Source organism: Salmo salar, chromosome 19 (genome assembly GCF_965601325.2).
Source record: "Salmo salar chromosome 19, fSalSal1, whole genome shotgun sequence".
NCBI classification, from domain to species: domain Eukaryota; kingdom Metazoa; phylum Chordata; class Actinopteri; order Salmoniformes; family Salmonidae; genus Salmo; species Salmo salar.
The window spans coordinates 78,331,169-78,344,079 of NC_138309.1; the positions used below are offsets into that span (position 1 = coordinate 78,331,169).

Here is a 12,911-nt window from a genome sequence, read left to right on the forward strand (position 1 = left end):
TCCGCCCAGCAGACTGTTGACCAATCGCGTTCAGGTTGTTCTACTGCGTCACGCAGTTGCTATGCCAGTCGTCAAGCAATCCCTTCTAAAAGTCAGGGTATGAGTCGAGAAACTTGCCTATTTCCCTCAAAATAACGTAATTTCAAAGCTACACGATATTATAGAGAACAAGTTAATTATCTCATATCTCGAAAAATATTTGTAATCTTGTACCTGTTGCTCACGCAATTCATGCTAATTCGTGCTTTTTTGAACTAGCGCCCGTGAAGGAGTGATATCGCCCAAAATGCACCGCGCGGGAAAATGATTTCAATAGAATTTCCCATCTCCTCAAAAGTATCTCTGGTTCTTCATCCTAAATAAGGAAATGACGTTTCGATCCTTCTTCGGGAAAAAAAAGGAAACCAGCAGGTTAAACCAGGCGCATTGCTGCCATCTACAGTTCAATGTGTTTCCCTCGTCCTACCATATACGGTATATGGCTCTTACCCTGCTCCTGAACAAAACTCGCCTCCTTTTAGTATAAAAAAATGCATCCAGTCTTGCAATTTTCTTTTTAAAATGTATGTTATTCTTTCACAAGCATTTTTAACAATATCATCCTAAAAAGCGAACACATTATCTCTGAAGTAAATTAGTAGGCCAGACACCTATACAGGTCAAAAATGACTGTCTTTCACCGTTAATCAAGGTATACTACACAATATTGGCATTCAGTAAGTTTCATTCAGAATACATGTAATTGTTCAAAGTGTGTGCATGAGGGGCAGACTGAGACCAGAATCGGATCTGGCATTTCTAACCCACCGGCCCATTTTCTTCCTTGAGGACCTCATTATTAGCCAGATAATGACAGGCCCACAAGGCAAAAAATGGACCAGGCCATCTGGAATTTGCCAGAAATGTCAAATGGCCAGTCTGCCCCTGTGCCACTTGTTAAATTGTCAGTTCTCACTGATCACACACATTCAATGTCCAATCAGCCTGTCTTATATTATGCTCAGATGAGCAGCCGTTCCTCTTATTTTTTGACAAAAAAACAGCATCCCCCTCTGGAACTCATATGCCACTGCATCATCACTTAGCACACTCAGTGTCTGTCTGTGGTTGTGATATTGAGGCTGTGATAGATGTTGTCATAAGGTGTGATGTCTTGATAGACAGACTCCTGTTGGGCGTCGTCATCATCATCATCAACATCATCATCATCATGAGGTTGGGAGGAGTACTGGTTCTTACAGGAAGCCAGTTTCACATTCACACACACAGCTTCTGTATTCTCATAAACATCCTAAGGAGAGGGAAAGGGGAAACAAAGTCACATGGGCATATCTACTCAAAAGACTGAATCCAGGGACTGTGGTTAGTGTGTCAGCCTTTGGAGCAGATAGTAATCAGATCAAAGTAGTGGACAGAGCAGCATGTACAGAGTGGACAGAGTAGAGAAAAGGCCCTCACCTCATACACCGACTCAAACAGCCCTGTTTCTCTGTGTGGTTCTGCAGACCCTGTGGAACACATAACATGTCATATACACTCAGAGAGAGAGAGAGAGAGAGCAGGGGAGAGAGAGACAGAGAAAGAGAGAAGAGAGAGCAGGGGAGAGCAGAGAGAGCGGGGGGGGGGGAGAGAGAAACAGAGAGAGAGAGAGAGAGAGAGAGAGAGAGAAAGAGAGTGAGAGAAAAGACAGAGCAGGACAGAGAAGGACAGAGAGAAAAGAGAAATAGAGACAGAGAGAGAGAGAGAGAGAGAGAGAGAAAAGAGAGAGACAGAGAGAGAGAGAAGAGAGAGATAAAAAAAGAGAACGAGAAAGAGAAAGAGAGATTGTTACTCACCCTGGATCCTTTTGCATCTGTATATTATGATGAGTGCCAACATCAACACAGACAGACTCACAGAAAAAGTCATCACAGTGAACGCAATAAACACATAGGTCCCTAGAACACAGGGAACCAACAAGCACAGCAACCATCAATTAACAGGTAACACAACACAAATTATAACCACTAGTGTTCTAATGGAATAGTGTCTGAATGATGCAGTGTTACTGTACTGTTGGTGAAGCCTGCTGATGACGGGGGCATTAGTGATGATGATGATGATAATGATGATGTAGAGGTCACTGAGGTCACGGTGGTGACAAGGGTCATCGGAGATGGAGACAGAGGCGTTGTTGTTTCTGTTGGATAAATCAGAATGAGATCAGAAAATATCTAATATGAATTCAGTCAATATGAGTACATCAGTGGAGGCTGCTGAGGGGAGGACGGCTCATAATAATGTCTGGAACGGAGCTTCAAGCACATGGAAACCATGTATTTGATACCCTTCCAATTAATCTGCTCCAGTCATTACCACGAGCCCGTCCTCCCCAACTAAGGTGCCACCAACCTCCCGTGGAGTACATACATGGCTAGTGAAACATTCCACACTGAACAAAAATAGAAATGCAACACGCAACAATTTCAAAGGTTTTACTGAGTTACAGTTCATATAAGAAAATCAGTCAATTGAAATAAATTAATTAGGCCCTAATCTATGAATTTCACATGACTGGGAATACAGATATGAATCTGTTGGTCACAGATAGCTTAAAAAAAAGGTAGGGGCGTGGATCAGAAAACCAGTCAGTATCTGGTGTGGCCACAATTCATGCAGCACGACATCTCCTTCCCAGAATTGATCATTGACTGTTGGTTGTGGCATGTTGTCCCACAGTTGCTGGAACACACTGTCATACACGTCAACCCAGAGCATACAAACATGCTCAATGGGGGACATGTCTGGTGAGTATGCAGGACATTTTCAGCTTCCAGGAATTGTGTACAGATCCTAACTACATGGGACCGTCTATCATCATGCAAAAACATGAGGTGATGGCGGCGGATGAATGGCACGACAATGGGCCTCAGGATCTCGTCACGGTAACTCTGTGCATTCAAATTGCCATTGATAAAATGTAATTGTGTTTGTTGTCCATAGCTTATACCTGCCCATACCATAACCCCAGAGCCACCATGGGGCACTCTGTTCACAACATTAATATCAACAAACCGATCACCCACACGACTCCATACACGCTGTCTGCCATCTGTGGCCCTCGAAGGTGAGCATTTGCCCAGTGAAGTCGGTTTTGACGCAGAACTGCAATCAGGTCAAGACACAGGTGAGGATGACAAACACATTTCTGACAGTTTGTGCAGAAATTCTTTGGTTGTGCGAACCCACAGTTTCATCAGCTGTCCGGGTGGCTGGTGTCAGACGATCGAGCAGGTGAAAAAGACGGATGTGGAGGTCCTGGGCTGGCGTGGTTACACATGGTCTACGGTTGTTAGGCCTGTTGAACGAATTGCCAAATTCTCTAAAATGACGTTGGAGGCAGCTTATGGTAGAGAAATTAATATTAAATTCTCTGGCAACAGCTAAGGTGGACATTCCTTCAGTCAGCATGGCAATTGCACACTCCCTCAAAACCTCTGTGGCATTGTGTTGTGTGAAAAAACTGCACATTTTAGAGTGACCATTTATTGTCCCCAGCACAAGGTGCACCTGTGTAATGATCATGCTGTTTAATCAGCTTCTTGATATGCCACATCTGTCAGGTGGATGAATTATCTTGGCAAATGAGAAATGCTCACTAACAGGGATGTTAGGCAACCTGCCTAAATGACTACAGACCCGTAGCACTCCCGTCTGTAGCCATGAAGTGCTTTGAAAGGCTGGTAATGGCTCACATCAACACCATTATCCCAGAAACCCTAGACCCACTCCAATTTGTATACCACTCAAACAGATTCACAGATGATACAATCTCTATTGCACTCCATACTGCCCTTTCCCACCTGGACAAAAGGAACACCTACGTGAGAATGCTATTCATTGACTACAGCTCAGCGTTCAATACCATAGTACCCTCAAAGCTCATCACTAAGCTAAGGATCCTGGGACTAAACACCTCCCTCTGCAACTGGATCCTGGACTTCCTGACGGGCTGCCACCAGGTGGTGAGGTTAGGTAGCAACACATCTGCCACGCTGATCCTCAACACTGGAGCCCCTCAGGGGTGTGTGCTCAGTCCCCTCCTGTACTCCCTGTTCAGCCACGTCTGCGTGGCCAGGCACGACTCCAACACCATCATTAAGTTTGCAGACGACAAAACAGTGGTAGGCCTGATCACAGACAACGACGAGACAGCCTATAGGGAGGAGGTCAGAGACCTGGCCGGGTGGTGCCAGAATAACAACCTAACCCTCAATGTAACCAAGACAAAGGAGATGATTGTGGACTACAGGAAAAAGAGGACCGAGCACGCCCCCATTTTCATCGACGGGGCTGCAGTGGAGCAGGTTGAGAGCTTCAAGTTCCTTGGTGTCCACATCACCAACAAACTAGAATGGTCCAAACACATCAAGACAGTTGTGAAGAGGGCACGACAAAGCCTATTCCCCCTCAGGAAACTAAAAAGATTTTGCATGGGTCCTCAGATCCTCAAAAGGTTCTACAGCTGCAACATCGAGAGCATCCTGACTGCTCGGCCTCCGACCACAAGGCGCTACAGAGGGTAGTGCGTACGGCCCAGTACATCACTGGGGTTAAGCTGCCTGCCATTCAGGACCTCTACACCAGGCGGTGTCAGAGGAAGGCCCTAAAAATTGTCAAAGAACCCAGCCACCCCAGTCATAGACTGTTCTCTCTACTACCGTATGGCAAGCGGTACCGGAGTGCCAAGTCTAGGACAAAAAGGCTTCTCAAAAGTTTTTACCCCCAAGACATAAGACTCCCCACCCCTCTTTTACGCTGCTGCTACTCTCTGTTTATCATATATGCATAGTCACTTTAACTATACATTCATGTACATACTACCTCAATTGGCCCGACCAACCAGTACCCCCGCACATTGGCTAACCGGGTTATCTGCATTGTATCCCGCCACCCACCACCCGCCAACCCCTCTTTACGCTACTGCTACTCTCTGTTTATCATATATGCATAGTCACTTTAACCATATCTACATGTACATACTACCTCAATCAGCCCGACTAACCGGTATCTGTATATAGCCACGCTACTGTTATAGCCTCGCTACTGTATATAGCCTCGTTACTGTGATTTTTCACTGTCTTTTTACTGTTGTTTTTATTTCTTTACTTACCTATTGTTCACCTAATACCTTTTTTGCACTGTTGGTTAGAGCCTGTAAATAAGCATTTCACTGTAAGGTCTACACCTGTTGTATTCGGCGCACGTGACAAATAAACTTTGATTTGTGTGCATCATTTGTGAGAAATAAACTATTTGTGCGTATGGGAAATTTCTGGGATCGTTTATTTCAGATCATGAAACATGGGACCCACACTTTAGATGTTGTGTTTATATTTTTGTTCAGTGTAGTTAATTAAAGGGGTAGTTTAGATAATCTATCCCAGTCATTTGATATTGATACATGCAGATTTCTCTCTAATACATATAGCATAAAATTCCAGATTAGATTAGATTTTTGGATAAAATATACAGTACCTTCAAATCTAAATCAAATCAAACCTTTAAGAGCTACACATTCTCATGCTATGAAACAGGTAGTGGGTACAGCAGAGAGGAATAAGCGAAGTGAGAGGGTTTACAGTTAGCCTAGTGGTTAGAGCATTGGGCAAGTAACCGAAAGGTTGCTGGATTGAATCCCCGAGCTGACAAGGTACAAATCTGTCATTCTGCCCTTGAACAAGGCACTGTTCCCCAGTAGGCTGTCAATGTAAATGCGAAATGTTCTTAACTGACTTGCCTGGTAAAATAAATAAAAATATTCCGCCTAAAATACGTCCACAAAAATAAGAATTTTTGTACGGAAGTCAATGAGTGTCGAATTTGGTTAACATATTTTTTTATTTCAAATTTGCTATGTGAGGCTTATTTGATAGAATATAAGTTTTGTAATGGTAAGGTTGTTGTGCTGATATAAGTGGACTTTATATCGGAAACAAACTAACAGACTTTATATCAGAGTTGATCCAGTTGTTCACACGGGGATCTGCTCTCTCATTGGCTAGAATGGTCCCACCGAATTCTCGCCTCCTCCCGCCTGCCTTCAATCTTTGAGGACATGTGTTTCCATTGTTAGAGCTGTCACTAAACTATCTTGTCAAATATTATAGATCATCTTTGAGTACAGGTAGGGGTGAGGGTCACATGACTGAAAGGTTAGAGAAAAAACTTTTCACCTTTGACCTCTAGATGAACCACAGAGTAGACATCCAAACCTCGATCGACATGGACGCCACACATATACATCCCAGAATCCTCTTGGGTCAGATCAGTGATTGTCACGGTGAACACTCCATCTGCATTGTTGTCATGGAGAGAGAACCTCCCAGTGTTGTGGTTGGATGTGACTGTAGCCTGTTGTAGACATGTTGAGGGTCGGGTCCCTATGCAGAAGTACTTCTGACTCTCCTTGTGCTGAGGCTTGTAGGGGCAGCTTATTGACACAGAAGCTTGGCTGTTGCCCTGGACGAGGGCATGGTTGTCACAGCACCAGTCTGCCAATCAAATGAGATACAAATTTCAGTTCAATTCCATTTCGTCCAAGACATTATTACACAAAGGGCAAATTCATGACAGGAAAAACCACATGAATTTCACGTAATCACGTCTCACATGTAATCTTATGTGAAGTTAATTTGATAACATGTGACAACATGTAAAGATAACATGAAACTACACATGTGAATGTTTCTTGCATGTGGAACTGCAAATTTCAAATGTTTAACATTTTATTTAACCCTTATTTTACCAGGTAAGTTGACTGAGAACACATTCTCATTTACAGCAACGACCTGGGGAATAGTTACAGGGGATAAGAGGGGGTGAATGAGCCAATTGTAAGCTGGGGATGATTAGGTGACCGTGATGGTAGGAGGGCCAGATTGGTAATTTACTCCTGAATGTTACTCCTGAATTACTATGATAAAAACAATAGTTTTTCTTGAGTGTATTGTGCAAAGCTGAAGTCCAAAGGCTAGGAATACAGGTAAAATCAGTCATTGACACAAACATGGTGGCGTTGCAGGAAGATCGGAATGCCGTGAACCAAGAGGTTGTGGGTTTAAATCCCAGGTGAGGACATGTTGAATAATAATTACTGAATAAATAACATACACAATGTAATCATGTATGTCAAATATGTACATTGAAAACACTGCGATTATTTTGTGATGTTCTGGGGACATCCTAACGAGTCTGATAACCAGGCGGCGAATCGCATCTCTGCATGTCTGTCAGACATATCAGTGTGGATGACGGATCACCAGCTCAAGCTGAACCTCGGCAAGACGGAGCTGCTCTTCCTCCCGGGGAAGGACTGCCCGTTCCATGATCTCGCCATCACGGTTGACAACTCCCTTGTGTCCTCCTCCCAGAGTGCTAAGAACCTTGGCGTGATCCTGGACAACACCCTGTCGTTCTCCACTAACATCAAGGCGGTGACCCGATCCTGTAGGTTCATGCTCTACAACATTCGCAGAGTATGACCCTGCCTCACACAGGAAGCGGCGCAGGTCCTAATCCAGGCACTTGTCATCTCCCGTCTAGATTACTGCAACTCGCTGTTGGCTGGGCTCCCTGCCTGTGCCATTAAACCCCTACAACTCATCCAGAACGCCGCAGCCCGTCTGGTGTTCAACCTTCCCAAGTTATCTCACGTCACCCCGCTCCTCCGCTCTCTCCACTGGCTTCCAGTTGAAGCTCGCATCCGCTACAAGACCATGGTGATTGCCTACGGAGCTGTGAAGGGAACGGCACCTCCATACCTTCAGGCTCTGATCAGGCCCTACACCCAAACAAGGGCACTGCGTTCATCCACCACTGGCCTGCTGGCCCCCCTACCTCTGACGAAGCACAGTTCCCGCTCAGCCCAGTCAAAACTGTTCGCTGCTCTGGCACCCCAATGGTGGAACAAGCTCCCTCACGACGCCAGGACAGCGGAGTCAATCACCACCTTCCGGAGACACCTGAAACCCCACCTCTTTAAGGAATACCTAGGATAGGATAAAGTAATCCTTCTAACCCCCCCCCCCCCCTTAAAATATTTAGATGCACTATTGTAAAGTGGTTGTTCCACTGGATATCATAAGGTGAATGCACCATTTTGTAAGTCGCTCTGGATAAGAGCGTCTGCTAAATGACTTAAATGTAATGTAATGTAAATGAGTCATTTCTGTTTCCAGGGCATCATCTGTAAAATCTCATGTGAAAAATATTCACATGTGAAATATCATCACATGTGAAGCATTCCAAAACCACATGGTTTCACATGTGAAATTTCACGTGAAATAAAATGTTACGTGCAAAACGTGGAAATTTCATGTGAAATCATTCTGTAAGGGATGAGCTGGACAAAGCGATTTTAGATACATTATATACAAATACACAGGAAACGTTAGTAAATTGTCATCAGTTTAGTCAACGCCATCTGTATCTAACTGTCTTTAGAGTTTCTTTGAAATTGTTAAATGTGCCTGTGTCATTTTTGTGTTGATGTTCGTGTAAAATTATGAAAAAAATACATGTATAAAAAAGGAAACTTACCTTTGACAACTTGCAGTCTGACTTCTGTATAGATGTCTTTCCCATATCTGCTCACCGCGCACCAGTATATCCCAGCATGCTGTAGGGTCAGTTTAGTGACATTCACAGTGAAGACTCTTCTCTTTATATCATCATGCAGAGAAAAGCTGCCTTTCTTAGTGTGGTGAACTCTCAATTGAGTTTCAATGACAATATCTGAGTTGTCACAGTGCCTATTACAGAGGTACTTATTGTAATTCTCATACCCATGGCCATAGGAGCAACTGATCTCTGCTTCTCCTCCCTCATATCCTGATACTACGATCCCATCTGCAATAGATACACTCCACAGAGCAGCTGGAGAGAGACAACAAGTTCACATCAGACACAGATATGCCCTTTAGTTACTAGCTGCTTAGCAACTGCGACAACGTCCAGTGTTCTTCAAATAAGCTTTATGTTATGTTCTGTAGATATGATGATGAACTCACCAGAGAGGCTAAAGAACACTCTTCGAAGACTTGTCATGATGAACTGCTGTCCTCAATTTGTTTATACTGACTTTATTAAGCTGCTGTCTCCTGTCTCTCACCTTCAGATTACTCCTACTTCCTCCTAGTGAGGGTAGGTTAGCTATTCTCTCTCTTTCGCTCTCTCTCTCTCTCTCTCTGTGTGTCTGTGTGTTATTCTATTCTCTCCGCTTCAGTGTTTCCTGTGTGTGTCGACTTCTTTCTGATGGGGGACACCAGCCCTGCAGAACACACATCGTTGTTCACAATCATATAATGTGCATGTGTGTGTGTGTTATTTGTATACAAAGCCATTTATTGGTTCAAGAGTGTACTATTGAACAGCTAGGTACACATTGTTTTACATTCAGCAGAAACAAAGAGTTGCCAGTTCTGTACATAGGGAACCCATAAAAGTGGACAACAATATATTTTTGTCTCCACCTGGGATTTTGTCAAATCAATCATTTAGATTTTTTTTTTATCATGAAAATGTCTAATGTTGTAAAAAACAAAATCACATGGTAGGGTACTAGGGGGTAACTAGATTTTAGCAAATTATTTCCCCAACACTTTCCCTGGTGCTCAACAAAAATAACTTTTGGAGATATTTAAACAAAACGATTTTGTGGTAAGTTTTTATTTTTTTGTTATAGATATATTCCAATGAAGTTAGATCTATAATTGTTTTTTAAATATACAAGTAGGAAAGCCTTAAGAGAAATAATCCACTTGTTTAGAGAAAAAAATGTAGATAATTTTTGAGTAAAGTAGTAATATGTTGGATGAGTTTGTTGGGGGCAACTCGCCCCCCCCCCCCCCCCCACTATGGGGTAACTGGCCCCTAGGAGCTTTATGGTTATGAATGTGTTTCTAGCTGTCATTTAGACAATGACTAGCCCAGTTAGCGCTAGTTTATGCTAACTTGCCAGCTAGTAACTTCACAAGTGGTAAATGCTAGCCAGCTTGCTAGGAGTGCTAGCTAGAAACCTTAGTACCAAATCGTCTGAGGTAAAATACATTAAAAAGATAACGTAATTTAATTTCAGTTGTAAATGTTTCCACTAGTGACTGATAGCTTTACAGTTAATGATACTTTATAGCCCTTTAGCTAGTTTCCACAGCATTGTATGTCATATAGCTAGATAGCTAACTTGGTTTTTAAGAGAGAGCTTTTCAACTGGCATCTCTCCCCCTGTTTTCAGTCACAGGTGGGGACTAGATTAGGTGTGAGCAGTGCAGGATGTGGCTCATGAGTTGTGCTACAATAGCTGTGACCTATGTACAAATTAGAATGTGCAATGGCAGAGAATAAGAGAGTTGCCACATCAACGTTACACTGAATGATTTAAGAAAACTTGCTTGATTGATGTCCTTATTGTGGTTTTACAGAGGTGCTTAATAACGTTTCATGTACACACTTTATTAGAATACTTATGAAATGCACATTGTTATATTTGGTAACACATGGTTATTTTCCCTCGACTCCAACCCCATTCGATGCATTGAACGGTTATGTGTGGAGAAATGTCTACATAACGGTGACAATTAAAAGCTCACAAAAGCTCTGACAAGGATTTCAGGCCGATACGTAAAGCTTAATAAAGCGCAGTGATACTAGCAAGAGCCGTGCGCGCACTGTAAAAAATGACCCACCGGCTTAGTAAATATTGCAAAAAAAATCTATGATTTTTACTTAAAATAATAGGTTTTTGGTTTTACTTACATTTTGGAATATAATGCTTAATTTATATGTGTTGAAAAAGACTGGCATTTGTAAATAAAAATCCAAGGTAATATGCTGCTAAATTAGAACTAATATTTCTAAGTAACAACCAACAACTTAAAAATGTTATTCAAAGTATCATTATTATGTTGGACTGACATGCTAAATCCAGTTCTGAATGTCAATTGTGCTTGGAACATTTCAATGGACTTTGTCTTGATCTTACTCCTCTGGAATGGCCATGCGGCAGGTAAGGATCCAATTATAACTTGGAATGTAGTTTGGATCTCTCTACATATATTTTCGACAATTTCGAAAATATTTGTGGAAAACGTTAGATAATATTCTTCCAAGTACGAAAAGCCTTTAGCTAGCTATATTGCCATAGCATGTTATATTTGCACGTTGATAAGCTAGCTAGCCTGTTGGGGATAGGGGGCAGTATTTGCACGGCCGGATAAAAAACGTACCCGATTTAATCTGGTTATTACTACTGCCCAGAAACTAGAATATGCATATAATTATTGGCTTTGGATAGAAAACACCCTAAAGTTTCTAAAACTGTTTGAATGGTGTCTGTGAGTATAACAGAACTCATATGGCAGGCAAAAACCTGAGAAGATTCCTTACAGGAAGTGGCCTGTCTGAACATTTCTTGGGCTTCTACACTCTCTTTATTGAAAACTGAGGATCTCTGCTGTAACGTGACACTTCCTATGGCTCCCATAGGCTCTCAGAAGGCGGCAAACCGGTGAATGATGTCTTTGGAGCCCCTGGCTGAAAAACATTAGCGCATTTGGATAGTGGTCGATCAGAGGACAATGAGACTGAGGCGCGTGCACGAGGCGACACCATGTTTTTATTTTCTCTGTCTTTGAACGTAAACAGGGTTTCCCGGTCGGAATATTATCCCTTTTTACGAGAAAAATCGCAAAAAAATAGATTTTAAACAGCGGTTGACATGCTTCGAAGTACGGTAATGGAATATTTAGAATTCTTTTGTCACGAAACGCGTCGGGCGCGTCACCCTTCGGATAGTGTCTTGAACGCACGAACAAAACAGAGGATATTTGAACATAACTATGGATTATTTTGAACCAAACCAACATTTGTTATTGAAGTAGAAGCCCTGGGAGTGCATTCTGACGAAGAACAGCAAAGGTAATCAGATTTTTCTAATAGTAAATCGGAGTTTGGTGAGGGCCAAACTTGGTGGGTGTCAAATTAGCTAGCCCGTGATGGCTGGGCTATCTACTCAGAATATTGCAAAATGTGCTTTTGCCGAAAGCTATTTTAATATCGGACATAGCGATTGCATAAAGGAGTTCTGTATCTATAATTCTTAAAATAATTGTTATGTTTTTTGTGAACGTTTATCGTGAGTAATTTAGTAAATTCACCGGAAGTGTTCGGTGGGAATGCTAGTTCTGAACGTCACATGCTAATGTAAAAAGCTGGTTTTTGATATAAATATGAACTTCATTGAACAAAACATGCATGTATTGTATAACATACTGTCCTAGGGGTGTCATCTGATTAAGATCATCAAAGGTTAGTGCTGCATTTAGCTGTGGTTTGGGTTTATGTGACATTATATGCTAGCTTGAAAAATGGGTGTCTGATTATTTCTGGCTGGGTACTCTGCTGACATAATCTAATGTTTTGCTTTCGTTGTAAAGCCTTTTTGAAATCGGACAGTGTGGTTAGATTAACGAGAGTCTTGTCTTTAAAATGGTGTAAAATAGTCAAATGTTTGAGAAATTGAAGTAATAGCATTTCTAAGGTATTTGAATAACGCGCCACGGGATTCCACTGGCTGTTGAGTAGGTGGGACGATTTCGTCCCACATAACCTAGAGAGGCTAGATAACGGCCGTGATGTCTCTATAGTTAGCTGGTGGTGGGCATGCTAGTAAGTTAGCAGTGCATTTACTTGCCTTTGCGCTGTTTCTAACCTTTGCCATTTTTGTGTAAGTTTTATATTAACCAAAATAGCTATGTAACATATTACCTACCTAGCTTACCAAAAAATGCATCATCAGCAAACATTACAGTAGAACGGAACACATGGTGCCCTTGCAATTGAATATTTGCCTGCTAGGCAAGCTAGCCAGGCAG

The 12,911-nt window shown here is 42.3% G+C and overlaps 1 protein-coding gene across 1 annotated transcript; it reads right to left on the reverse strand.

Annotated features, from left to right (window-relative positions):
• Positions 1-608: 608 nt before the first annotated feature.
• Positions 609-9,302, reverse strand: LOC106579606 (polymeric immunoglobulin receptor). The gene is made up of 7 exons (XM_014159681.3): positions 9,051-9,302; positions 8,581-8,916; positions 6,216-6,533; positions 2,054-2,179; positions 1,836-1,937; positions 1,459-1,508; positions 609-1,291 (listed from the first exon to the last, which is right to left on the reverse strand). Exons 1-7 carry the CDS (start codon positions 9,085-9,087, stop codon positions 1,091-1,093), a joined length of 1,170 nt encoding a protein of 389 aa, XP_014015156.1. The 5' UTR covers positions 9,088-9,302; the 3' UTR covers positions 609-1,090.
• Positions 9,303-12,911: the final 3,609 nt, after the last annotated feature.